The 27,991-nt window shown below is 41.0% G+C and overlaps 1 protein-coding gene and 1 pseudogene across 4 annotated transcripts in view; one reads left to right on the top strand and one right to left on the bottom strand.

Moving 5' to 3' along the window:
• Positions 1-27,991, top strand: part of GDI2 (GDP dissociation inhibitor 2) — a 48,916-nt gene that overhangs the window by 19,760 nt on the left and 1,165 nt on the right. For 2 of the 4 annotated variants that reach the window (XM_025396228.1, XM_025396227.1), the window contains 6 exons: positions 121-255; positions 9,109-9,307; positions 9,886-10,017; positions 21,571-21,670; positions 26,003-26,174; positions 27,711-27,855. In XM_025396228.1, coding sequence (XP_025252013.1) covers positions 121-255; positions 9,109-9,307; positions 9,886-10,017; positions 21,571-21,670; positions 26,003-26,174; positions 27,711-27,855 — 883 coding nt within the window. Of the gene's footprint in view, positions 1-120; positions 256-890; positions 900-9,108; positions 9,308-9,885; positions 10,018-21,570; positions 21,671-26,002; positions 26,175-27,710; positions 27,856-27,991 lie in introns of all 4 variants that reach the window. The other 2 variants (XM_025396226.1, XM_025396229.1) reach the window with 2 other exon arrangements.
• On the bottom strand, positions 18,298-20,217 carry LOC112631302 (annotated as a pseudogene).

Below are 27,991 nucleotides of genomic sequence, written 5' to 3'. Positions count from 1 at the left end.
AAATACTTTGTTGGAGTTATTGAACACTGTTAGGAAAAATTTGAGAAGCTGTTAGTATTAGTAAATGTTCTTTATAATTTATAGTCTTAAGTTATACTTTGAATTATGTGACTTTTCTAGGTCAGCTGGTTAAGATGCTGCTTTATACAGAGGTAACTCGCTATCTGGATTTTAAAGTGACTGAAGGCAGCTTCGTTTATAAGGGCGGGAAAATCTACAAGGTTCCTTCCACTGAAGCAGAAGCCCTGGCATCTAGTAAGTAGTTTTATTTTCTCTAGTAATTAGTTTTATTTTTCTCAGAATAATGAGATTTTATACTGGAAAAGAGTCTTAGAGAAGACCCAGTCAACAAATATTTATTGAATGTCTATCATGTGCCAGACACTGTTCTAGGCAGTTGGGAACACATCAGTGAACAAAATGTTCAAAAATTCCTACCCATTTGAAGCTTAGAGTTTAAATGATCATCTATAGACCATCTACCTTGTGGCTGGTGGATCTGAGCTTATCTAGGGTTAATAGTGTTCTTTTCATAGTAATTCATAATGGCTATGCTTTCTGTTGAGTATTTGCTGTGTCTAAAGGCTTTGTATTGAACACTCAATATCATTTTCTTATTTGACTTCTGAAACGTCTCTATGACATAGGGTCTCCATTTTATAGGTGATGAAACTCAGGCCTAAAATTGCATAGGTAGTAGGTAGCTGGGATAAGTAGCTGGGCTGGAATTGAAATACTGGTAGTGTGGCTTCAGAGCCCCAGTGCTTAATCATGTTACTAAGCTTACCCTACACTATATTACCCAATGTGCCAACAGGAGAAGTACTCGTTCTGATGATGCTCATCTTCTAGTTGGTCTTGTTACTAATCCCCAATATCTTTGATTTTAGGAACTCCTGGTGAGTTTGGAATGAGATACATATATATATATATATATATATATATATTTTTAAGATGGAATCTCGCTCTGTCACCCAGGCTGGAGTGCAATGGCGTGAGCTCGGCTCACTGCAACCTCTACCTCCCAGGTTCAAGCGATTCTCCTGCCTCAGCCTCCTGAGTAGCTGGAACTATAGGCATGTACCAACACGCCCAGCTAATTTTTGTGTTTTTAGTAGAGACGGGCTTTCACCATGTTGGCCAGGCTGGTCTTGAACTCCTGACCTTAGGTGTTTTGTCTGCTTTGGCCTCTCAAAGTGCTGGGATTACAGGCATGAGCCACTGCTCACGGCCGCGCCTGGCCTTGGAATGATTTATTCTCCCCAAGTGCTGGGATTACAGGCACGAGCCACTGCACCCAGTCTTGGAGTGATATTTATTCTCTGCCCAACATTATTTCCTCTGTTGCCTCACCAAAGAGTTCTGGTTAACATTTCCTATTTCAGTGTCTCTCTTAAATAGCAAACACTCTAGAAAATACCTTTTGTTCTTCAAGACGTTTTAGTCCTTGTATGGAGCAGTTTGGGGAAGGATACATTTGTATAACTAAGGGTAGGTGAGGGCTCCAGGGAACTTAGAAGAGGGGAAGATATAGACTGGGAGAATAGGAAAAGTGCTCATAAGTTCTGTCATAATTATTTTGACATCAGTGCTGAAAGGTTTTCTCATCTGTAAACCTAATTTGAATTATTATGGCAGTTTCCTCTATCTCTATTTACTTCTGATTAGGGGAGAAAATATTCGGTATAAAATATTAAAGACATAGCCAGAAAGTAAAAAATACTGCAAAAATCAGGGCTAGGTTAGGATTGACAATTGGGGAAGGGAAGGGACAATTTCTCATTCAGTTGGGGGTAGTTAGTAGTGTAATCATGGGTTCAAAATTATTTTAAATCTTTTAAATGACTATGAAAGTTTAATCCAAATAAAGTATTTTCATAGAAGTAGGAGTTTGAGTTTGAATAGAATCCTTTTTAACAGTGGCGTGGTGTGGTGGCTCACACTTGTAATCCCATTGCTTTGGGAGGCCATGGTAGGAGGTTTAATTTAGGCCAGGAGTTGAAGACCAGTCCGGGCAATGTAGCAAGACCTTGTTTCTTCAAAAAATAAGAAAATTAGCCAGATGTGGTGATACGTGCCTGTAGTCCCAGGTATTGTGGAGGCTGAGGCAGGAGGGTCGCTCGAGTCCAGGAAATCAAAGCAGCAGTGAGCTGTGATCGCGTCACTGTGCTCCAGCCTGGGTGACAGGGAGGCCCTGTCTCAAAATTTTTTTTAGATAAAAATAAAAAATAGAATTTTTTTTTTTTTTTTTTTTTTTTTGGGACAAAGGTCGTAGGTTCTTTCTTTTACATTTTCTTTCTTGGAGCTCTTATTTATATTAAAGCTTCAGTTACCTCCTTCATCTAATAGAAATTATCTTTTGACAGTTTTCTCTAATTTTTTCAGATATATAAAACACACAGCTTGAAAGTTAAAAGGTGTATTTAGAGTCTTGGTTGCATTCTTACTTTTCTACTTCCATTCTTTCTGACCTGTTAGGTAATCATTTTCTGGTTTATCCTTCTTCTGTGTTTTTTTTTTTTTTTTAAAATAAGTGCATATGCTTATGTATATATTTTTAAGGTTAGGCTTATTGAGGTATAATTTATGTACAGTAGAATTCACTTATTTTAGTAAACACTTTTATGCATTTTGACCAAATCACTACACCTTATCAGCATCTCTATATCGATGGAAAGGATTTTGAAATCTTGAGTTGCAGGCAAGAAAATTCTAGGCAGAATGAAGGAATGGGGTAAGGAAAGGTGGAGAGGTGGCAAAGTTCAAAAGATGGGTGGATAAGAACCAGTTGTTTTATAATTTTAACAAGAACTCAGTTTTTTGAGCACTTATGTGCTAGGCATATATGTATTAAGTACTTTATGTGTATTATCTGACTTTATATAGTTCTTCACTGCAACCCTGTGAGATGCAGGTACAATTATTATATTTTATTTTACAGATGGGAAAGCTGAGGTATAAAAGGAAAGCACAAAGTAGTATAGCTAGTATCTGGTGTGGAGCCAGGTCTATTTGACTTTAGAATCCCACACTCTTAACCACAAGAAATAGTATATTCTTACAGTATATAAAGCTATTAATATATTGCTTTTTAGATATTTTAAAAATCATTACATACCTTCTAATTCTTTTTTTTCCATACTAAATACTTGAGTCTCCTTAGTTTTTTCTCATATAATGTGCTATCTAGATCTCTTGGCCACTTTTTGGAAATTCTCTAATTAGTCAAGATCCTATATATAATATGGCAGCCAGACCAGAGACAGTATCCCAAATGTTTTCTGCTCATTCAGTATAAACAGGACAGTTACTTTTTCTCCTTTGTCACCCAGGCTAGAGCGCAGTGACACAATTTTGGCTCACTGCAACCTCTGCCTCCTGGATTCAAGCAATTCTCCTGTCTCAACCTCCTGAGTAGCTGGGATTACAAGCTGGGATTACAGGCACATGCCACCAACACCCAGCTAATTTTTTTTTTTCTTGAGACGGAATTTTGCTCTTCTTGCCCAGGCTGGAGTGCAATGGTGTGCTCGCCGCAACCTCTGCCTCCCGGATTCAAGCAATTCTCCTGTCTCAGCCTCCCGAGTAGCTGGAATTACAGGCATGCGCCACTATGCCCGGCTAATTTTGTATTTTTAGTAGAGACGGGGTTTCTCCATGTTGGTCAGGCTAGTCTCAAACTCCCAACCTCAGGTGGTCTGCCCACCTTGGCCTCCCAAAGGCTTGGGATTACAGGCGTGAGCCACTGTGCCTGGCCATAATTTTTGTATGTTTTAGTAGAGATGGGGTTTTGCCATATTGGCCAGGCTGGTCTTAAACTCCTAGCCTCAAGTGATCTGCCTACCTCGGCCTCCCAAAGTGCTGGAGTTACAGGTGTGACCCACTGTGCCCGGCCCCAGAACATTTATTATGTATTTATTTTTTTGAAACAGGGTCTCACGCTGTTGCTCTGGCTGGAGTGCAGTGGCACGATCACAGCTCAACGTAGCCTTGACCTCCTGGTCTCAAGCGATCATCCTGCCTTAGCCTCCTGAGTAGCTGGGACTATCGGCATACACATGCCTATAATGGTGCATCTTAAAAAATTTTTCGTAGAAGTGAGGTCTTGCTACGCTGTCCAGGTTGGTCTCGAACTCCTGGACTCAAGCAGTTATCTCTCTTCAGCCTCCCAAAATAGGCATATGCCACCCTGCATGCCTATAGTGGTATAATTTATTTTTTGTATAAACAGGGTCTTGCTATATTGCCTAGGGGTCTTGAATTCCTGGGCTTAAGCAGTCATCTCTCCTCAGAGTCCCAAAGTTTTAGCACTACAGGCGTGAGCCACTGCACCCAGCCAAGAACATTTATGATTCATGGGAGGAGGTCAAAATACCAACATTAACAAGAGTTTGGAAGAAGTTAGTTTCAACCTCTTAGATCACTTTCAGAGATTAAAACTTCAAGACTTGTGACACTTCCGAAACTACTAATAGTCTGTTGTTGAATGGAGGCCATACGGATAACATAAATAGCCAAGTAGTTGATTAACATTTATTTTATATGTGATTTTTCTTTCTTTTTTTTTTTTTGAGACTGAGCTTTGCTCTTGTTGCCCAGGCTGGAGTGCAATGGCGGAATCTTGGCTCACTGCAACTTCCAATTCCCAGGTTCAAGAGATTCTCCTGCCTCAGCCTCCCCAAGTGTCTGGGATTACAGGCATGCACCACCACACCTGGCTAATTTTTTGTATTTTTAATAGAGATGGGTTTTACCATGTTGGTCAGGCTGGTCTTGAACTTCTGATCTCAGGTGATCCACATGCCTCAGCCTCCCAAAGTGCTGGGATTACAGGTGTGAACCACCACACCTGGCCTTGTGATAATGTATTATATAATGTGTTCTTACAATCAAGTAAGCTATAGAAAAAGACAGTGCCCCTAAGAAAATGGTAAGGAAGAAAAAATACATTTACAGTACCATACTGGATTTATTGATACCAGAAGTTTAGAGTGTGTGTGTGTGTATGAGATGAATTGTCTGTCTGAAATGGCGGGCAACTGCAGCTGCAGACCTGAAGTCAGCTGGTACGTTTCAAGGGATTCAACTTTTTCTTGTAATGTCATGACTTTACTTCTTGGGAGCGCTTCAGCATCAGTGGCATTCCCTATGGGTCCTACATTTTACTCAGTGTTTATGGTGTTGCACTAAACACGATGAAAAATATGCGAGAACAAGGACAGATCACTTTTTACTGTGACAGTTTACTGGAGAGGTGAACTGCTCATGCAGAGATGATTATTGTCACATAGTTTTAAGAGACTCAAACACTTGAGCTCACCACATTAGCGACAAGAGGTGGCTACAGAATTATTAAAGTAGTACAGTATGTACTCCAGTTAATCTTATGCATTTAAGACTTAATACTACATCTTTGTTTACAGTGGCACCATGTTTGGTCTGTGTTTGTGTGCATAAGTTTTGTGATTAAATTTTAACTTTGAAATAGAATTGTGTATATTTATGATAGTAAATAATATCTACATATATTTTATGCATTCATGACATACTTTACTTTTTTCTAATTTTTTTTGATATTTCTATTTTTTTGGTATTTCTAGGCTATGCAGTTCATCTGCAAGTTTTTTCGAATTGTCACAGATCTGCCGGACTTGTTGCTGCGCATCTGTAATCCTAGCCACTTGGTAGTCTAAGGCAGGAGGGTTGCTTGAACCCAGGCGTTTGAGGCTATAGTGTGCTATGATCACACCTGTGAATAGTCACGGCACCTCTAGCCTGGGCGATATATACAAATATAGCAAGACCCTATCTCTTCAAAAAAAAAATCATTTGGCCAGGTACTGTGGCTCATGCCTGTAATCCTAGCACTTTGGGAGGTTGAGGTGGGTGGATCACTTGAGCCCAGGAGTTTGAGACCACCCTGGGCAACCTAGTAAGACCCCTGTATCTATAGGAAATAGAAGAAAAATTAGCTGAATAGCCTGTAGTCCCAGCTACTCAGGAGGCTGATGCAGGAGGATTGCTTGAGCCCAGGAAGTTGGTGGTTACAGTGAGCCGTGGTTGCACCACTGCACTCTAGTCTGGGTGACAGAGATCTCATCTCAAAAAGGAAAAAAAAAATCAAGTAAAATAAAATGTAGAACTTAAAAAACAAACTTGACTGGGCACAGTGGCTCATGCCTGTAATCCCAGCACTTTGGGAGGCTGAGGCAGGCGGATCACTTGAGTTTGGGAGTTTGAGACCAGCCTGTCCAACATGGTGAAACTCCATCTCTACTAAAAATACAAAAGAAATTAGCCAGGTCTGGTGGTGCATGCCTGTAATCCTAGCTACTTGGGACACTTACGTGGGAGTATTGCTTGAACCTGGGAGGCAGAGGTTGCAGTGAGCTGAAATCGCGCCACTGCACACTCCAGCCTGGGTGATAGAGTGAGACTCCGTGTAAAAAAAAAAAAATCAGTACATTTATTGACAAGAAAAAATCTACATCAAGCTTGTTTAGTATGTGGCCCAGGGTAGCTTTGAATGTAGCCCAGCAGAAATTTGTTAAGTTTCTTAAAACATTATGAGTTTTTTTTCACAATTTTTTTTAAGCTTATAGCTATCGTTAGTGTTAGTGTATTTTTTGTGTGGCCCAGGGCAATTTTTTTCTTCCATTGTGGCCCAGGGAAGCCAAAAAGTTGGACACCTCTGATCTACATATAAAGTGGCAGTTCAGACGTGTTACTCAAGGAACAACTGTAAATACAGAAAGGCATATCCGATGGTGATACATTGCTGTGGGGAAAGAGGAAGGAGGGAGTGTGAGAAGGATGCTTTAAATAAGGTGATCTGGGATGGCATCAGCATAGATAAATAGTAGTTGTAAGAAATTACACAGTAGGACTAGGTGCAGTGGCTCACACCTGTGGTTCCAACACTTTAGGAGCCTGGGCAACATGACGAGACCTGTTTCTATGGAAAAAAAAATTAAACACAGTAGGAAACACATTGATTTGAACTTTTTCAATTAGGAGTTTTTCAGAATGAGCACTGGGTGTCTGGAGTGTTTGTAATACAATTATATCTGGTTCTGGTGCCATAACAGCTAGTCATTGAGACCACTATTTGGCGCCATGCATAGCGACATGGAATTAAGGGATGGAAAAACAGCCAGGACGTCTACTGTGCTGTGTAAAACAGGAGCGGCACTGATTTCTGTCCCTCTCTGGGTAAGGATCAGGTAATGGAGGAAAATAAAGGAGAGGAAAGAGAAGGGAACATGATAGATTTTGATTTTGATTAAAACAGAAGTTGGTAACAGCAACTCAAGTTTCTATTAAATAAACAAAAGTTGGAAGATACTCCAAAATAACTGTTAGTAATAGCTTTAGGTTCTGACAGGCTGTGCCGACCGGAATATGATACGTAAGTTTTAATTGCATTGAAATAGTGATTCATGTTTCCTTTTGCCTGTCTTACACCCAGCTCTGACAACTACACTTGTGTCTTAAGGATGGTGCTGATGTGGTAATAGGATATTTCTATTCAGCCTTATGCCTTTACTGTGTGTACATTCTGTCCATTTAAAAGGCTGAGCTGTAAATCTTAATTAAAAAAAAAATTAAACGTAGTCGTCATTAATAGCCTCATGTTTCTTTTTTTTTTTTTTTTTTTTTTTGAGATGGGGTCTCGCTTTTGTTGCCCAGGCTGGAGTGCAATGGCGCAATCTCGGCTCAGTGCAATCTCCGACTCCTGGGTTAAAGTGATTCTCCTGCTCCAGCCTTCCAAGTAGCTGGGATTACAGGCGTGCTCCACCACACCCAGCTAATTTTGTATTTTTAGTAGAGACGGGGTTTCACCATGTTGGTCAGGCTGGTCTTGAACTCCTGACCTCAAGTGATCCACCCGCCTTAGCCTCCCAAAGTGTTGGGATTAGAGGCGTGAGCCACCACCACCCGACCAGCCTCATGGTTTTAATTTTCAGTTTTGTTGGGTGGAAAATGATCTTGGCTGTAATATTAAATCTATCAAAACATTAAGCTGTCAATAGAAACATTTGAGAGTTTGTTTTTAAAACTGTAGTTGTATTTTAAAAATAGCTCTACAGCTTAGGAAAGGGGGGAGAAGGGAGATAAAACCAGAAAATTTTGTTTTTTATTGGCTATTTGTCTATCATCTATGATTAGTTGAAATACAGCCTAGTAGTAAAAGCTGAGGATTTATAAAGTGGTCATTTGTGGCTTCTTCTGTTTTTTAGTGTAAAATGCAGTGAATTGGTTGCTTATGTAGGACTTCAGTAAAGTAAGTGACTAGCAGCAGCAGCATCCTGTAAATTTTACTGAGGTCAATTTGTTCTTGGTATCTTAAACTGTTATCGTAAAATGCCCAGTTGTATCTTAGCATACAGAGGCAGAAAAGGAAGAGCATTCAGAATTTAGGCAATTGCCTGAGTGTAGATCAGTTGTCAAAGGAAGACTCTTCAGATGGATGGCTTCATGGATACTTGTTCAGAGTCACATTTACCTTGTACCTAGTAAGAAACAAATTTGACATTTTTCATTCACTTAGGTTCTGGTTTTAATTACTTGTAATTGTATAGTAAAATTGAAGACTTTATAAGTGAGCTGTTATAATGGAGTCAGTCTATTTTAAAGTGTTGTGAAACTGGAAGCCATGCTGTGTAAACTCCCATATCTTAAATTGCATCCTGCATTTGGTCAGGCGCGGAGGCTCATGCCTGTAATCCGAGCACTTTGGGAGGCTGCGGTGAGCGGATCACCTGAGGTCAGGAGTTTGAGACCAGCTTAACATGGTGTAAACCTTGTCTCTACTAAAAGCACAAAAATTAGCTGGGCATAATGGTGGTCGCGCATAATCCCAGCTACTCGGGAGGCTGAGACAGGAGAATCACTTGAACCCATGAGGCAGAGGTTGCAGTGAGCTGAGATTGCGCCATTGCACTCTAGCCTAGGTGACAGAGCAAGACTCCATCCAAAAAAAAAAAAAAAAAATTGCATCCTGCATCTGCAGTTGATAACATGGCATGTGTAAACTTTGCTGTCATACTTTGTTCTCCTCAATGTCTGATTGTGAGTGTGCTTTGTGAAAAATACTTTCTTATTTAGGCCTAATGGGACTGTTTGAAAAACGTCGCTTCAGGAAATTCCTAGTGTATGTCGCCAACTTCGATGAAAAAGATCCAAGAACTTTTGAAGGCATTGATCCTAAGAAGACCACAATGCGAGAGGTGTATAAGAAATTTGATTTGGGTCAAGATGTTATAGATTTTACTGGGCATGCTCTTGCACTTTATAGAACTGATGAGTAAGTATTTTGGTTTTTAGATTTGTATTTTTCTTGAAATTCTCACTAAATTTCCCAGTTCTTCCAAGTGGAAATTCTAACAAAACAAACACTTAGCCATATTACACTATGAAAGCAGAGGTTCTAGTTGGAATTGTTGTTTGGACCTCTTAAGTGACATATAAAGGCAGAGGCCGGGTGCCGTGGCTCACGCCTGTCATCCCAGCACTTTAGGAGGCCAAGTTGGCTGGATCATTTGAAGTTAGGAGTTCAAGACCAGCCTGGCCAACATGGTGAAACCCCCTCTCTAATAAAAATACAAAAATTAGCTGGGAGGTAGTGGTGCGCATCTGTAATTCCAGCTACTTGGGAGGCTGAGGCAGAAGAATCACTTGAGCCTGGGAGGTGTAAGTTGTGATGAGCCGAGATTGCACCACTGCACTCCAGTCTGGGTGACAGAGTGAGACCCTGTCTCAAAAAACAAAAAAGAAAAAACAAAATGAAGATAGTGGATTGAAATCTCTTCAGAAAAAATTATAAATTGAACATCATGAATGAAGACTAAAGCCCTTTCCTAATACTCATTTCCTTTTCTCCAGCTACTTAGATCAACCATGTTATGAAACCATTAATAGAATTAAACTTTACAGTGAGTCTTTGGCAAGATATGGCAAAAGCCCATACCTTTATCCACTCTATGGCCTTGGAGAACTGCCCCAAGGATTTGCAAGGTAAGAGCCTATGTTTAACCTATTAGCTAAAACCTCACTGATCCAAAACCTCGTCTTCAACATAATGTGTATATGAGATATAGTTTAAATAATGAGATGAGATCAGTCTATGAGTAATACGATGCTTTTTGTTTTTATTGAAATAAAATTAACATATAACAATATGCACGGATCTTCAGTTAAAAAAAAAAATCCGGTTTTATACAACTGTAGCTGATGTGCTCTTGTAAGCGCCAACTCCTGGCTGGAGGCCAGCCAACACAAAACCAGCGCACTTAACAAAAATACAACCAAGGACCTTCACAGAATCTACTTCACACTCCTACTACCTCCACTGGAGTAAGTGCTGGTATCCATGGCTGAGAGACCTGGAGACATCACATAACAGGACTCTTTGCAGACATTCCCCAGTATCAGCTTGGAGCCTGGTATCTCCACTGGGCGGCTAGATCCAGAAGAGAAATAACAATCACTGCAGTTTGGCTCTCAGGAATCCCCATCCCTAAGGGAAAGGGGAGAGCACCACATCAAGGGAGCACCCCCGGGGGACAAAAGAATCTAAACAGCAGCCCTTGAGTTCCAGATCTTCCCTTTGACATAGTTTACCCAAATGAGAAGGAACTGGAAGAACAACTGGGGTTATATGACAAAACAGGGTTCTTTGACACCCTGAAAAGGTCAACTAGCTCACCAGCAATGGATCTAAACCAAGACAAAAATCTCTGAATTGCCAGAAAAAGAATTCACAGGGTCATTATTAAGCCAATCAAGGAGGCACCAAAGAAAGGTGAAGTTCAACTTAGCAAAATAAAAAAAATGATACAGGATATAAATGGAAAAATTTCCAGTGAAATAGCATAAATAAATAATCACAACTTCTGACAATCAAGGACACATTTAGAGAAATGACACATTTAGAAAATGCAATGGAAAGTCTCAGCAATAGAATTGAATAAGTAGAAGAAAGAATTTCAGAGTTTAAAGGCAAGGCTTTTGAATTAGCCCAATCTGACAAAGACAAAAAAAAAAAAAAACACAGCCTCCAATAAATTTGTTAAACGACCAAGCCTAAGAATAATCAGTGTTCCCAAGGAAGAAGAGGAATCTAAAAGTTTGGAAAACAAATTTGAGGGAATAATTGAAAACATCCCCGGCCTTGCTAGAGATGTAGACATCCAAATACAAGAAGCTTAAAGAACACCTGGGAAATTCATCGCAAAAAGATCATCGCCTAGGCACATAGTCATCAGGTTATCTAAAGTCAAGATGAAGGAAAGTGAGGTGTGAAATCTTCAGAGCTGTGAGGCAAAAGCCTCAGGTAACCTATAAAGGAAAACCTATCAGATTAACAGATTTCTCAGCAGAAACCCTAAAAGCTAGAAGGGATTGGGGTCTTATCTTTAGCCTCCTTAAAACAGTTATCAGCCAAGAATTTTGTATCCAGTGAAACAAAGCTGCATAAATGAAGGGAAGTAGTCTTTTTCACACCAACAAGTGCTGAGAGAATTCGCTACTACCAAGCCAGCACTACAAGAACTACTAAAAGGAGCTCCGAATCTTGAAACAAATTACCAGAATACCAAAATTGAATCTGCTTAAAGCATAAATCACATAGGACCTATAAAACAGTAACACAGTGAAGAAAAAAAAAACAAGGTGTTCAGGCAAACAAATGGCACTATTGATGAATAGAATAGTACCTCAGATCCCAATACTAATGTTGAATATAAATGGCCTACATGCTCCGCTTTAAAGATACAGAATAGCAGAATGGATTAAGAACTCACCAACCAAGTATCTGCTGTCTTCAAGAGATTCACCAGACACACATGGACTCATAAACTTAAGGTAAAGGGGTGGAAAAATATATTTCATGTAAATGGACACCAGAAGCGAGCAGGAGTAGCTATTCTTGTATTTTTTCATTTCATAAATATATATATATATTTTTAAAAAATCAGTTTGATAAATGTATAGACCTATCCCTGTCCTGGGATTAACTAAAACCTGAGTGAAGGTATAGAACATTTTCCCCACCCCATAAAGTTCCCTTGTGTCACCTCATAATGAATACTGTTCCCCACCCCCAGCAACTAAATCTGTGATTTCTGTCACTATACATTACTTTTGCTTGTTTTCAAAGTTCAGGTGAAAGGAATAATACACTATGTTCCCATTTGTGTCTTTTTCATATTTTTGAGATTCATCCATATTGGTGCATGTGCCATTAATTCTTTTGTTTTTTGAGATGGAGTTTTGCTCTTGTTGCCCAGGCTGGAGTGCAGTGGTGAAATCTCAGCTCACTGCAACCTCCATCCCTTGGGTTCAAGTGATTCTCCTGCCTCAGTCTCCCAAGGAGCTGGGATTACAGGCATGCGCCACCACACCCGGCTAATTTTTTGTATGTAGTAGTAACGGGGTTTCACCATGTTGGTCAGGTCTTGAACTCCTGATCTCAGGTGATCCACCCGCCTTGGCCTCCCAATGTGCTGGGATTACAGGTGTGAGCCATTGCGCCTGGCCAATTCTTTTTTTTTAATTGTTGAGTAGAATTCCATTATATAAATTATATGAACATACAATTCTGCTTTTGGTGGGCATCTAGTTCATTTTCAGTTTTTGGCTATTATGAATGAAGGCACTGTGAAATTTTCATGTAAAAGTCTTTCTGTGGGGATATAGGTTTTCATTTCTTTTGGGTAAATACCGGGAGTGAAATTGCTGACTGATGTGGCAGATAGAAGTCTGACTTCATAAGAAACTGTAAAACAGTGTTCTGGAGTGGTTGTGTCATTGTGTATACACTCAGCAGTGTGTGAGAGTTCTAGTTGCTCCACATCCTTGTCAACATTTAGTATTGTCTTTTTAATTTTAATTGCCCAAGTGGGTGTGAAATGCTATCTCATTATGGTTTTAATTTGTATTTCTTGACTCATGTTGCTCACCTTTTCATGAGCTTATTGACCATTTGTATAATTTTGTGCTGTGATTATTCAAGTCTTTTGCACATTTCTAAAGATTGGATTGTCTATTTTTGACTTGTAGGAGATCTTGGTGTATGCTGGTGGCAAGTCTTTTGTCATATATGTATTAAGAATATTTTCTCCAGTTTATGGCTGGTCTTTTGATAAGCATAAGTGTTAACTGTGTTTTTGAGACAGAGTCTTGCTCTGTCACCCAGTCTAGAGTGCATTGGTACGATCTTGGCTCACTACAACCTCTGCCTCCCAGGTTCAAGCAATTCTCGTGTCTCAGCCTCCTGAGTAGCTGAGACTACATGCGTGCGCCACCACGCCTGGCTAATTTTTGTATTTTGAGTACAGATGGAGTTTTGCCATATTGACCAGGCTGATCTCTAACTCCTGACCTCAAGTGATCCTCCTGCCTTGGCTTCCCAAAGTGCTGGGATTGCAGGCGTGAGCCACAGCGCCTGGCCTAGAAGTGTTGCATTTTGATGAAGTCCAGTATATTTAAAAAAAAAAAATTTTTTTAAAATGTTTATAGCCTTTTGAGTCCTATTTTAGAAGTCTTTTTTTTTTTTTTTTTTTGAGACGGAGTCTCGCTGTGCTCCCAGGCTGGAGTGCAGTGGCGTGATCTTGGCTCACTGCAAGCTCCGCCTCCCGGGTTCACGCCATTCTCCCGCCTCAGCCTCCCAAGTAGCTGAGACTACAGGCGCCCGCCACCACGCCCGGCTAGTTTTTTTTTTTTTTTTTGTATTTTTAGTAGAGACGGGGTTTCACCATGTTAGCCAGGATAGTCTCAATCTCCTGACCTCGTGATCCACCCGCCTCGGCCTCCCAAAGTGCTGGGATTACAGGCTTGAGCCACCGCGCCCGGCCTTTAGAAGTCTTTTACTTGCCCCAAGGGCACAGAAATACTCTCCTATTGTCTTTTTTTTTTTTTTAAGAAGTTGTATAATTTTACTTGTGCATTTAAATCTGATTCATCTTGAAACAGTGTTGGTGTGTGGGATGAGGTAAAACTTGAGGTTCACTTGAAGTTTATTCTTTTTTTTAATATACCAATATTTAGTTGTTTTAGCTGCATCTGTTGGAAAGACTTCCTTTTTTCTAGGTGGTCTTGGTGCTTTGTGGGAGATCAGTTGGCTATGTATGAGTTCGTTTTGGGACTCAGTTTTATTTCAGTGATTTGTATTTCCTATGCCAGTACTACACTGTCTGGGATAATTATAGTTTTATATTAAGTCTTGAAGTAAGTGATACACTTTCTCCAACTTTTTCTTCAGAATTCGTTTTGGCTGTTCTAGGTCCTTCGCATTTCCATATGCGTTTTTAGAATCAGGTTGTCAATTTCTAGGAAAAACGCTTGCTGGGATTTTGGTATTGAGTTAAATCTGTAGATCAGTTTGGAGAAAATGATCATCTTAATTATGCTGAGTCTGCCAGTTCATAAATATGATTGTTCTCCATGTATTTAGGTTTTCTTCTCAGCAGTGTTTTATAGCTTTCATTGTAGAGATCTATCACATTTTTGTTCAGATCTCTTTGTATTGATGCTGCTGTTAATGAAATTGTCTTACTTTTGTGTTGAAATTGTTGGCTGCTAGTATACAGAAATATTTGTATGTTGACATTGTATGCTATGATCTTATACTTAAGTTTTACTAGTTCACTTATTAGTTTTTCTAGTTTTATATATTTCTTAGAATCTTCCTTCTACACGGTCATGTCATCTGTGAATAAAGAGATTCTTCTCTTACCACTTTTATATGTTTTTTTCCCCCACTTACCTTTATTGCACTTGTTAGGACTTCCTGATAACGTTGCAGTGATGAGAATGGACGTCCTTGCTTTGTTACCAGTCTTATGGGGAATCTAGTAAATGTTTTACTATTAAATATGTTTTCTATAGTTTTTTTTTTTTTTTTTTGGTAGATGGTTTTGTCACATTAAGTTCCCTTATATTTATAGTTTGGTCTTTTTTTTTTTCTTTGAGACATGGTCTCACCCTGTCACCCAGGCTGGAGTGCAGTGGCATGATCTTGGCTCATTGCAACCTCTGCCTCCTGGGCTAAAGGGATCCTCCCATCTCAGCCTCTTGAGTAGCAGGGACTACAGGTATGCACCACACCTGGCTCACTTTTGTATTTTTGTAGAGATGGAGTCTCACCATGTTGCCCAGGCTGGTGTTGAACTTCTGGGCTTAAGTGAGCATGGTGGCTCATACCTGCAATTCCAGCACTTTGGGAGGGTGAAGCAGGTGGATTGCTTGAAGTCCAGGGGTTTGAGACCAGCCTGGGCAACTTGGCAAAACCCTGTCTCCAGAAAAACACAAAAAATTAGCTGGGTGTGGTGATGCATGCCTGTAGTCCGGCTATTCGGGAGGCTGAGGTGGGAGGATCCCTTGAGCCTGGGAGGTTGAGGCTGCAGTGAGCCGTGATCTTAGGACTGCATTTTAGTCTGTGACAGAGCAGGACCCTGTCTCTTACAAAAAGAAACAGTATCAAACTTTTTTTTCCCCTTTCTGTGCTTCATATTGGAGAATGCCTCTTCATGTGGCTTCAAGTTCACTGACCTTTTCTGCTATTTTCAATAGGCTGTTAATCTCATTCAGTGATTTTTAATTTTTTTATACTGTCTAGATCTAGAGTTTCCATTTTTTATACTTTTCTTTTTTCTTATTTTTTTTTCGAGACGGAGTCGCCCAGGCTAAAGTGCAGTGGCGCGATCTCGGCTCACTGCAACCTCTGCCTCCCAGGTTCAAGCGATTCTGCTGCCTCAGCCTCCTGAGTAGCTGGGATTAAGGCATGCGCCACCATGCCCGGCTAATTTTTGTATTTTTAGTACAGATGGGGTTTCTCCATGTTGGCCAGGATCGTCTCATCTCCTGACCTTGTGATCCACCTGCCTCAGCCTCCCAAAGTGCTGGTATTACAGGCATGAATCACCGTGCTGGGCCTATAGTTGCCATTTTTGTGATACTCTATTTACTCGACTCTTTGAGTACATTTATAACATATTTATCCTTGAATATGTATCTTTGAACAAGGATATTTGTTCTTGAACATATTCTTGAACACATAATAATATCCTTGAACATATTTATAATAGCTGCTTTTAAACTCCTGCATATTTTAACATTGGGCATCTGTTTTTATTATTTGTCTTTCTGTTTTCTTTGGATCACAGTTTTCTGTTTCTTCCCATGTCTAGTAATTTTGGATTGTACACTGGACACATGAATCGATAGTTTGTTGAGATGCTGGATTCTTCTCTGAAAAGTTGGTTTTGGTTTGAGTAGGCAGTTGAATTATTGACTGTTCATCTTGCATTGGTGGAGACTGGATTTTACACCTTGTTAAAGTGGGTCTTTTTTAGTTTTTCCTTTTGTTGTTTGCTGATTTTTTTTTTAAACACAATTACTTTATTGATTTCTTACAATCAGATACTGCCAACTAGCATTACTTCTACTCATGCATCATTAAAAGCAAACGATATTTCCTCCTTGGTATTTTTAAATAATACATTATACAATAAAGTTAGAACTTAAAATGCACCCTTATTAATTAAGTAAACTGGTAATTTGTTTAAAAAAGCATGACTAATAATTTGGTTCCTTTCTTCATAAAATGGAAATTTCTCCTGATAGTCTTGAGGTTATCATTAAGAGTAGTGCAAAGTGTAGCACACACATATAGTTTCATCTAGAAAGGTGTGTCTCTTACACAACTTAATTAAAATGCACATTAACAAAGTGCATACAGTCAATACATGAAAGAAAGCATGTTTCAATTACAAGGCAGCCCTTCGGGCCACCATATTATTTAGGTTTTGCATGATCATTTATGGCATTATAGATTAATCATACATAACATACTTTTATACTTTTTTTTATTATACTTTTTCTGGGATACATGTGCAGAACGTGCAGGTTTGTTACATGGTATACGTGTGCCATGGTGGTTTGTTGTGCTCATCAACTCATCATCTACATTAGGTACTTCTAATGCTGTCCCTTCCTATCCCCCTATCCCCTGACAGGCCCTGGTGTGTGATGTCCCCCTCCCTGTGTCCATGTGTTCTTATTGTTCAACTCTGACTTATGAATGAGAACATGTGTTTGGTTTTCTATTCCTGTGTTAGTTAGCTTGAGAATGATGGTTTCCAGCTTCATCCATGTCCCTGCAATGGACATGAACTCATCCTTTTTTATGCCTGCATAGTATTCCATGGTATATATGTGCCACATTTTCTTTCTCCAGTCTGTCATTGATGGGCGCTTGGGTTGGTTCCAAGTCTTTGCTATTGTGAACAGTGCTTCAATAAACGTACATGTGCATGTGCCTTTATAGTAGAATGATTTATAATCCTTTGGGTATATACCCAGTAATGGGATTGCTGGGTCAAATGGTATTTCTGGTTCTAGATCCTTGAGGAATCGCCACACTGTCTTCCATAGTGGTTGAACTAATTTACACTCCCACTAACAGTGTACAAGTATTCCTTTTTCTCCACATCCTCTGCAGCATTTGCTGTTTCCTGACTTTTTAACGATCACCATTCCAACTGGCGTGAGATGGTTTCTCGTGGTTTTGTGGGTTTGATTTGTATTTCTCTAATGACCAGTGATGATGAGCTTTTTTTCATACGTTTGTTGGCTGCATAAATGTCTTCTTTTGTGAAGTGACTGTTTTGAGATGGAGTCTCGTTCTGTCACCCAGGCTGGAGTGCAATGGCATGATCTTGGCTCACTGCAACTTCCTCCTCCTGGGTTCAAGCGATTCTCTCACTTCAGCCTCCCAAGTAGCTGGGATTACAGGCACCTGCCATCATGCCCGGCTGATTTTTGTATTTTTTTGTAGAGATAGGGTTTCACCATGTTGGCCACACTGGTCTTGAACTCCTGACCTCAGGTGATCCACCTGCCTTGGCCTTTCAAAGTGCTGGGATTGCAGGCATGATGAACCACCGTGCCTGGCACAACTTTCATGCATTTTAACCCTGAAGGCAAGGAAAGTAATTGTTGCTTGAAAAAATTATTCTATGTAGCCATTTGGTTTGTATCTGGAGAAACTGAACTTCCATGAATTTAGTGTCTACCAAGTCGAAATCATTAGCTTGAGTTGGTGAATCAGATACGTGACACATTTCACAGTGACTGTTTGCCAAGTCCTGGCAATGCCTCTTCTTCCACAGTCTGCCAGATGAAGCATTTCCGGGATTACCCTTCTGTGTGGTTTTCCTTTTTAATTTTTTTTTTTTGCTGGATTAACTGTTATCACATTATTTCCTGTTCTCTCCTCTTCTGTGGCCTTCCATTTTAATTATTCATAAATCCTTTCAGAATATCCTCAGAGAGCTCTATAGGGGGAAGTTTTGGAGATGGAAAATCCAAGGGAGGAAGATTGGGGATTGGAATGTCCTTGGCTTTCCTGGTATTTGCTGCAAACTTCTGTCAGGATGAAGAGGCTGTAGCAGTTTCTGAATGTGGTGGCAAGCTCCATAACTGACTTTTCTACAAAATCAGCATCTACATCCAGCTCCTTTTCTATTGGACTTTTAAGAAGTCTGGCCTTTTCAGCCTTTAGTTGTTTACTTTCTTAATCTTTCATTCTCAGCCACAAGGAATTCTACATGCCTCTTCAAATCTGCTTCTCTATATTGTTTTATCTTTTGCGCCTTTGCTTCCAATACATGGCTCTGCTGGCTCACTCCTTTGCTGAAGTAAAAGTAGTAGCCTGTCTGGATCCCTGTCAAAGATCCCTTGAATCTCAGGCAGGCATTTCTCTGTGAAAGGGCTGTACTTCTGAGAAAGGGGGCTCTGGCCCTCTGCATCCTCAGCAGAGGGTTTGTGAGATGGCTAGCTACATCCTGTGTTCTGCTGGGCTTTTTTTTTTTCTTTTTTTTAACATTTTAAAAAATTTATTTTTTGAGACGGAGTCTTGTTCTTTCGCCCAGGCTGGAGTGCGGTGGCGCCATCTCCGCTCGCTGCAAGCTCCGCCTCCCGGGTTCCCGCCATTCTCCTGCCTCAGCCTCCCGAGTAGCTGGGACTACAGGCACCTGCCACTGTGCCCGGCTAATTTTTTGTATTTTTATCAGAGACGGGGTTTCACCGTGTTAGCCAGGATGGTCTCGATTTCCTGACCTCGTGATCCGCCTGCCTCGGCCTCCCAAAGTGCTGGGATTACAGGCGTGAGCCACCGCGCCCGGCCTGGGGTTTCAATCTTTCTTTACGCCGGACCCTTTTCCACCTCTCTTGAATGAGGAAGCGCTGTTTCCTATCCCTTTGCAATTCCAGCCAAAGATGAGCCTGCTCAGACTGTCAGCTTCACAAGGCTTCCGAAGGATTTGCTGCAGCCTTTTTGTGACAAGAAATGAAATAGCTTCTTTGTAGTTGCTAATGGTCTGCTCATCAGCTCTGTTGATGAGCCAGGTTGAGGGATCCATTATTTCCATAGACCCCGGGGTAAGCGGCAGCCTTAGGAAGGGGAGTGGTGGCGCAGGGGAACACGGAGGGGACTGCAGTGAAGCGAGATGCAGGTACAAGACTGCAGCCCCTCTCTGCACCCCAAGAGCCAGCAGTGGGCGCAGAGGGAGCAACAGCCTCGCCACTCCCTCCTCCAGCACTGCTCCACGGGCCTGCCATCTGCGCTGCTGCCGCTGCCACGCACGGTGCCACGACGTCACACGCCAAGTGGCCTTCTGCTGATTCTTAAACGTTACTCCTCTGGAGTAAGCAAGCTCCTTTGAACATGGCAATTTTAAACTTCAAACTTCACATTTTTTCTTCTGCCCATCCTCTATAATCTCTCCTAACCTCTTTGAGCCTTTCAGCTGTTTCTTTCTGGTGGATTCCGTGGCTTCTCCCTCCTGTAGAAGCACTTTTGGAGGTAGTTAAGGATTTGAAGAGATTTTATCATAGATTTGTTGGCTCCTTCTTTTGAGGCTCCCTCTTTTGTGAAATTTTTCCCTACAATTTTCATCTCCTTTGGCCACCCCAAATTCTGTCACATCTCAAATCAATAAGACTGCAGGCGCTGTGCTTCTGTTCTAGCTGTGCCATGTTGCAATGACTAGGGGAGTTGCTGCCTGAGGGGAAAACCATATAAACCACATAAAGATCTCACCCAGTTCGTTCCTTTCAATAGTCTTTTCAGTCTCCAGTTTTTGCTGCTTTAAGTCGTTCTCCAGTGCTGCCTTTTTTCCCCCCTTTATGACTATCTTTTTTTGAGACAGCATTTTGCTTTGTTACCCAGGCTAGAGTGCAGTGGTGTGATCACAGCTTACTGCAGCCTCGACCTCTCAGGCTCAAGTGATACTGCCACTTCAGCATTCCAGGTAGCTGGGACTACAGATGAGTGCCACCGTGCCTGGTTAATTTTTGTATTTTTTGTAGAAACAGGGTTTCACCATGTTGCCCAGGCTGGTCTCAAAACTCCTGCGCTGAAGCCATCTGCTGACCTCGGCCTCCCAAAGTGGTGGCATTAGGTGTGAGCCACTGCCTCCAGTTCCTTCTGACAGTGTTTTAAGTCCATAGTTTTATTTATATGCCAGAGGATTAGACGAATATAGCTATTACTGGTCAGCCGTTCCCTTGACCTTGCCCTTGCCCTTCCCCTGAACGTGAATCCAGAGAAATGGCAGATTTGCCTCTCATGTGGATAGTCCCACAACTGCACAAGGCCATTTTAGAACACACACACACACACACACACACACAAGGAAAAACAGGAGAATTAGACAGTGTGGGTTTTTGGGAAAGAGCCGATTTTAGTTGAAGCAGCAGAGTAAAACCCAGACATGGCATGGCTTTAGGCTTTAGCCTCACCAATCTTGCGAACCTCCTGTCCAGGAGGGCCATTAGTGTCTCAGGTCTACTCAGTGTGAACCCCAAGGTCCTTCCCACCCGGAAGAGCCATCCGTCAGGGTGAGCTGAGGGATAAGCTGTGGAAGCAGAGCTGCTGCAGCCGAGAGGAACTGTTCTGGTGGTTGGTTAGCAAGCAGGAGAGTGGAAAGGGGAGAAGAAAACCGTGTATGGAGGTTGAACGCCTCCAGCCAAAGAAGATGAGGTGTACAGGTCTCTTACTACTAGGGAGTGTATTTGAGTCACACAGCAGCGAAGTGTGTTACTGGTGGAAGGTATCCCAGTCACAGGCACCAAAATACGTTATCGCGCTGAGATGAATCCGTACGGGTGTGCAGCAACCTCAGTTCTTTTCTCCTCAGAAGAAAGAATGACCGAGGGGCATAAGGCAGAAGGAGAGACTGAAGCAAGTTTTAGAGCAGGAGTGAACGTTTATGAAGAAGCTTTAGAGCAGGAATGAAAGGAAGGGAAGAAAGTGCAGTTGGAGGAGGGCCAGGTGGGCAGCTTGAAAAAGTGCCTGGTTAGTGATTTTTTTTGACTTGGTACTTACAACTGTGATTATCAGTTTGTGTTTTTGACTGTTTTCATGCTTTAATCACTTTAAAGCTGACATCTTTCTAGAAGGAAATTGAACAAATGTATATTACCTATAACTCATTAAGATCTAAGGAAGGGGACTTTAGGAGTTGAAACAATTATATATTAATTGGGATTTTAAAAATTTTCCAGGCTAAGTGCTATTTATGGAGGTACCTACATGCTGAATAAACCCATTGAAGAAATCATTGTGCAGAATGGAAAAGTAATTGGTGTAAAATCTGAAGGAGAAGTAAGTAGCTTTTAAAATGAAAAAAATACTGTGTTCTTGTGAAGAAAATTGTGTATTGTAAATATTTATTTTGGTGTGGACACTGATGCATATGATTTCTGTATGGGAAGTTAGTATTTATCGTGACTAAGGACTAATTACAGTTGCTGTGCTTTGTTTTAAAAAACATCTTTTTTTGTTGTCAGTTATTTTAATAATAAAATATGCGTTATAGGGAAGCTCTAAATAGTAAGTATTCTGTATTTGTAGAGTTTGGGTTGTGCCTGTCTCCCAAATTTTCATTTAAATTGAACTATACTTGCCACCTACATGGGTGGGGTTTTGAGCAGTGTTTCTCAAATTTGAATTATATATAAAGTGTCATTAATCTGGTTCTATTGCATGTTCTAATCAGTAGGTCTGAGAAGGCTCTGCATTTTCTTGAAACCTCTCGGGTGATGTGGATGCCGCTGAAAAAAAAATTACAAGGAAAAAAAAAGATCTGTTTCCCTTTATCACCATATGAATTAATTCTTCTGCCATTTGACACTGTTAATATCTGCAACAATTCTTGCAGTAGAGGACGCACTTCAAAGTGCACTATTTTACTGTCTCACTGGAATTCTAAAAATCTAAGCTTTATCTTTTTAATATTAAGCTGTGTGGGAATGTAGAAACCTGGGTGGTGGGGTGGGGGGCATTTTCAATTGTTTAGGTCTCACTGGAAATGGAAGTTTGAGATCAGAGTTTGGTAGCTAGTGTAAGGGGACAATGAGTAAGGGAGAGAAAATACAGGACTGACTTAGGGCAAAAAAAGCCTGATAATAATTTGTGAAGCACATTTTCAACCTCTTTATTCCTTACAAGAATCCTAAGAGGCAGGTATTACGTCCAGGTTATACCTGGAGGCTTAAATTAAGAAACATCTACAAGGGCACACAATTCAATGAATGGCTGAGGTAGAATTGGAATCAAGGTGTTCCGCACCCACAGCCCTCAGTCGTGATACACCTGAGGATGTAAATTCCTGTGCTGGGTGATGTTAGGTTTGTGTGTTTTATCTACTAAAATGTTATTTAATTATTTATTTGAGAATTTATTTGAGACATCAAATCGTTTTGCTCTGCCGCTCAGGCTGGAGTATAGTAGCGTGATCTCAGCTCACTTCAACCTCCACCTCCCATGTTCAAGTGATTCTCTTACTTCAGCCTCCTGAGCAGTGGGAATTACAGGTGCATGCTACCACACGTAGCTAATTTTGTATTTTTTAGTAGAGAAGGGGTTTCACCATTTTGGCTAGGCTGGTCTTGAACTCCCAGCCTCAAGTGATCCACCCGCCTCAGCCTCCCAAAGTGTTGGGATTACAGGCATGAGCCACTGTGCCTGGCCTTCTAAACTGTTACTTAATTGGGTCTTTTGAACATATATTTTAGGCAACTTCTTTATAACCGCGTTTCATCTTGACTCTGTCGTAGTGTGATTGGCCTATCTACTTTAAATGAAGTTACAAAGCACAAAAGAAGTCATATTTTGTTTGACATGTTCATTACTAGGTTTTGTTAATGCTAACTTAATTCTCAGGCATATCAGTGCAAATAGCACTGTTTACCACCTGGGTCCAACAAACTTCACCCAGCCACCTTTGTGGGGTTGGGATCATCAGTATCGCTATCTTCCATCTCCACATCATGTTCCACCGGAAGATCTTCATCAGGGACAGTAACACTGCTTGTATTTTCAGCATAATAGCTGTTTAGGAGATAGAGATAAACGGGTTTTTTTTTTTTTTCTTTTTCTTTTTTTTTTCTTCTCAGTTGCCCAGGCTGGAGTGCAGTGGCACGATCTTGGCTCACTGCAACTTTCGCCTCCCGGGTTCAAGCAATTCTCCTGCTTCAGCCTCCTGAGTAGCTGGGATTACAGGCGCCTGCCACCATGCCTGGCTAATTTTTGTATTTTTGGTAGAGACGGGGTTTTACCATGTTGGCCAGGCCGGTCTCGAACTCCTGACCTCAGGTGATCCACCTGCCTCAACCTTCCAAAATGTTGGGATTACAGACGTCAGCTACTGTGCCCGGCCAGAATTTACCATCTTAACCATTGTTAAGTGTACAGTTCAGCGGTATTAAATGTATTCACTTCGTTGTACAACCACCATTCATCTCCGTAACACTTACTCTTTTTTTTTTTTTTTTTGAGATGGAGTCTCACTCTGTCACCCAAGCTGGAGTGCAGTGGCATGATCTTGGCTCACTGCAATCTCCGCCTCCCGTATTCAAGCGAATTCTCCTGCCTCAGCTCCCGAGTAGCTGGGATTATAGATGCGCACCACCACGCCCGGCTAGTTTTTGTATTTTTAGTAGAGACGGGGTTTCCCCATGTGGGCCAGTCTGGTCCTAACCTCAGATGATCCACCCACCTTGGCCTCCCAAAGTGCTGAGATTTTATAGGTGTGAGCCACTATGCCCGCCGTCACTTTTCCTCTTCTAAAGGAAACTACCAATTGAGTAATAACTCCTCATTCCCTGCTTTTAGCCACTGGCAAGCACCATTCTACTTTCTTTCTCTCTGATTTTAACTACTATATTTTATATAAATGGAATAATACAGTATTTTTTTGTGACTTATTTCACTTAGCATGATGCCTCCATGGTTCATCTGTGTTGTAGCATGTGTCAGAATTTCCTTTTTAAGGCTGAATAATATTCCAGTGTATGGATAGACCATAGTTGGCTTATCCATTCATCCTTTAATGGATACCTGGATTGCTTCCATGTTTTAGTTACTGTGAATAATGCTACTATGAAAATGGATGTACAAATATTTCATCAAGACCACGCATTTAGTTCTTTTGGGTGTGTATCCAGAAGTGGAATTGCTGGATCATTTATGGTAATTCTGTTTTTAATGTTTGAGAAACTGCCATACCATTTTTCATAGTGGCTGGACCATTTTACATTCCCATCAGTAGTGCACAAGAAGTTCCAGTTTCTCCATATCCTTGATGCTTATTTTCTGTTTTGACAGTAGCAGTCTTAATGGTTGTGAGGTAGTATCTCACTGAAATTATGATTAGTGATGTTGAACATCTTTGCATGTGCTTATTGGCCACCTATATATCTTCTTTGGAAAAATGTTAAAGTCCTTCGATTTTTTTTTTTTTTTTTCTTTTGAGAGGAGTTTTGCTCACTGCCCAGGTTGGAGTGCAATGGCGTGATCTTGGCTACCACAACCTTCATCTCCCAGATTCAAGCAATTCTCCTGCCTCAGCCTCCTGATTAGCTGGGATTACAGGCGTGCACTACCATGCCCAGCTAGTTTTGTATTTTTAGTAGAGATGGGGTTTCTCCATGTTGGTCAGGCTGGTTTCCAACTCCTGACCTCGGGTGATCCGCCCATCTTGGCCTCCCAAAGTGCTGGGATTACAGGTGTGAGCCACTGCACCCAGCCCTTTGATCATTTTTGGATCAGGGTTTGTTGTTGTTGTTGTTTTTAGGGGTTCTTGATATATTGTGGATATTAATCCCTTATGAGCTATATAATTTGCAGATATTTTCTCTCATTCTGTGAGTTGCCTAAACTCTTGATTAGTGTCTTCTGATGCAAAAAATTTTTTTGTTGTTTTTTTAAGAGAGACAGTGTCTTGCTCTGTGTTACCCAAGCTGGACTCAAAGTCTTGGGCTCAAGCAATTCTCCTGTCAGCCTCCCAAGTAGCTGGCGTTACAGGCACATGCCACCATGCCTGGCTATGCACAAAACTTTTTTCATGCACAAATCCTATTTTCATGAAGTCTTTTTGTTGCCTATGTCTTTGGTTTTAGATCTAAGGAATTACTGCCAACTCCAACGTCAGGAAGCTTTTCCACTGTTTTCTTCTAAGAGTTTTATAGTTTTAGATACTACATTTAGGTCTTGATTCCATTTTGAGTTAGTTTTTGTGGTGTCAGGTAGGGTCCAACTTCATTCTTTTGCATGTGGATAGTTTTCCCAGGACGGTTTGTTGAAATGACTGCTTTTCCCTCATTGAATGGTCTTTGCAACTTTGTCAGAAATCACTGTACTGTGGATGCGAGGGTTTATTTCTGGCTGTCTTTTCTGTTTCATTGGTCCACCATACGTTTGTCACTATGCCAGTACCACACTGAATTGGTCACTGTAGCTTTTTAGTGAGTCCTCCAGCTTTGCTGTTCTTAAGATTGTTTTGGTTGTTCCAGAATTCAATCCCTTGGGAACCAATATGAACTTTACGATGGTTTTTGATATCTCAACAATACTAAGTCTTCCAAACTATGAACATGGGATGTGTTTCCATATATCTTTGTCAGCTTCAGTGTCTTCTTAAATGCTTTATTATAGATTGCTCGTTGTAAGCAGCTCATCTGTGACCCCAGCTATGTAAAAGATCGGGTAGAAAAAGTGGGCCAGGTGATCAGAGTTATTTGCATCCTCAGCCACCCCATCAAGAACACCAATGATGCCAACTCCTGCCAGATCATTATTCCACAGAACCAAGTCAATCGAAAGTCAGGTGAGGTTTGAAGACCAGCAGATGTCGGTAGAATTTTGTAAGATATACTTTGCTTTGTGTTGTATCCTAGATTCCTAATTTTGTATGCTGTATTAGTGAACAGACATTGGTTTACATATGGGGGAAAAAATGTCGTCATTGTACCTCCTCCTGGTCCGGCAGCATTGTGTTGATGTGGACAGGTTCGACTCGGAGCCAGCCTTGGACTTGTGTCCATCTGTAGAATGAACAGACTGGGCTTGGTGAACCCTGGGTCTCCCAGCTCTAACAGTAGGTGCCTGTGGAGGTTTATGCTTAATAGTTAACTGACCCGAGTATATTCTTGAGCTAATGATATAGCTGCTTCTGTGTCCTTATTTGTAATCTTAGTACTTACATTTGATTCTAGCAGTGTCTACCTTTCATTTCTGTGATCAGGACATGGCTCTAAAATTGCAAGTCCTAATTTATTTGTCTTAGCCAGTTGTTTGTAACCCTTCGATGTTCCCATTTTCCTTTCAACTAGAAGCCCCAAATCTTTTTATCTAAAATGCAGCTTAAAAAGGGTAATCAGGCTTTATGGGACAGGTAAGAGCTATCCGTATTATGATTTTCCCCCCCCATATAAGAAATGAAATCATGGGAGGCCAAGGCTTCAGAAGGCTTGCTTGAGGCCAGGGGTTCAAGACCAGCCTGGGTAACATAGTGAGATCTCATCTCTACAAAAAAAAAAAAAAAAAAGCTAGGCGTGCATGGTGCACACACCTGTAGTCCTAGCTACGTGGGAGAGTGCGGTGGGAGAGGATCACTTGAGCTCAGGAGTTTCAGGTTATTGTAAGCTGTCATTGCATCCCTGCCTCCCAACCTGGGTGACAGAGCCAGACTGTTTAAACACACAAACCAATCACAAAAGATGATCTGTAGAACAAAGGGACTGGACTTAAATCTCCCAAAAGGTTCCCAAGCCGGTCCTGGGTCCTTGTGAGTATAGAAAGAATAAAGGCGGTCCCATAGTTTGTTTTTTTTTTGTTTGTTTTTTGCCTTTAAATGCTCTCCTATCCAAATGCTTTTCTATTCTGGAAATTACACAATTAATTGGATGAGTGATATACAGACCAGGTCTAATCGAGAATTCTATCAAGTTATGCCAACTCAGAAGTGGTTTTATGTGGATCCTGCAATTTTACATTACTTTAAGTAAATGAGGACATCAGTACTAAGTACATCCTTTCTTAGCCATTCAGAACCTTTCCAAATGCAAGGTCCAGAATGGAAGAATCTCCTAGAACAGTTAATATGGTTTGGTAGCTTTTTTAGTTAGGTGTAACAGAGCTGTTAAGAGATCTCATTCCAAAGTTCAGCAGTTTGCTACCACTTAAATTCTTATTCTCTAGTAGGTTAAAAGAAATTCTTGTCAAATATTTGTGTACTTTACATCCAGCTCTGTCACAGTTTAGCACTTAAGTGTAGAAGATCTTGCCTGTTGAGAGTAATTTTAACTTACACCTCATGACATGGACACAGTTGAGGCAGTGAGCTGTTATTATTTGTTTCTAGATATCTATGTCTGCATGATCTCCTTTGCGCACAATGTAGCAGCACAAGGGAAGTACATCGCCATAGTTAGTACAACCGTGGAAACCAAGGAGCCCGAGAAGGAAATCAGACCAGCTTTGGAGCTCTTGGAACCAATTGAACAGAAGTGAGTTGTGTTTTTTTATATCTGCCGAGATGCAAACGGAGGCCTTTTGATTGTGGCTCCACCATGGTGGGACGAATGTGAGGGCAAGGCAGGTAGCCGCTGGCTGCTCTGTGGGAGTCATCTGTACCTCTCAGTT

Source organism: Theropithecus gelada, chromosome 9 (genome assembly GCF_003255815.1).
Source record: "Theropithecus gelada isolate Dixy chromosome 9, Tgel_1.0, whole genome shotgun sequence".
NCBI lineage: Eukaryota > Metazoa > Chordata > Mammalia > Primates > Cercopithecidae > Theropithecus > Theropithecus gelada.
This window is presented reverse-complemented; position numbering and strand designations above follow the sequence as displayed.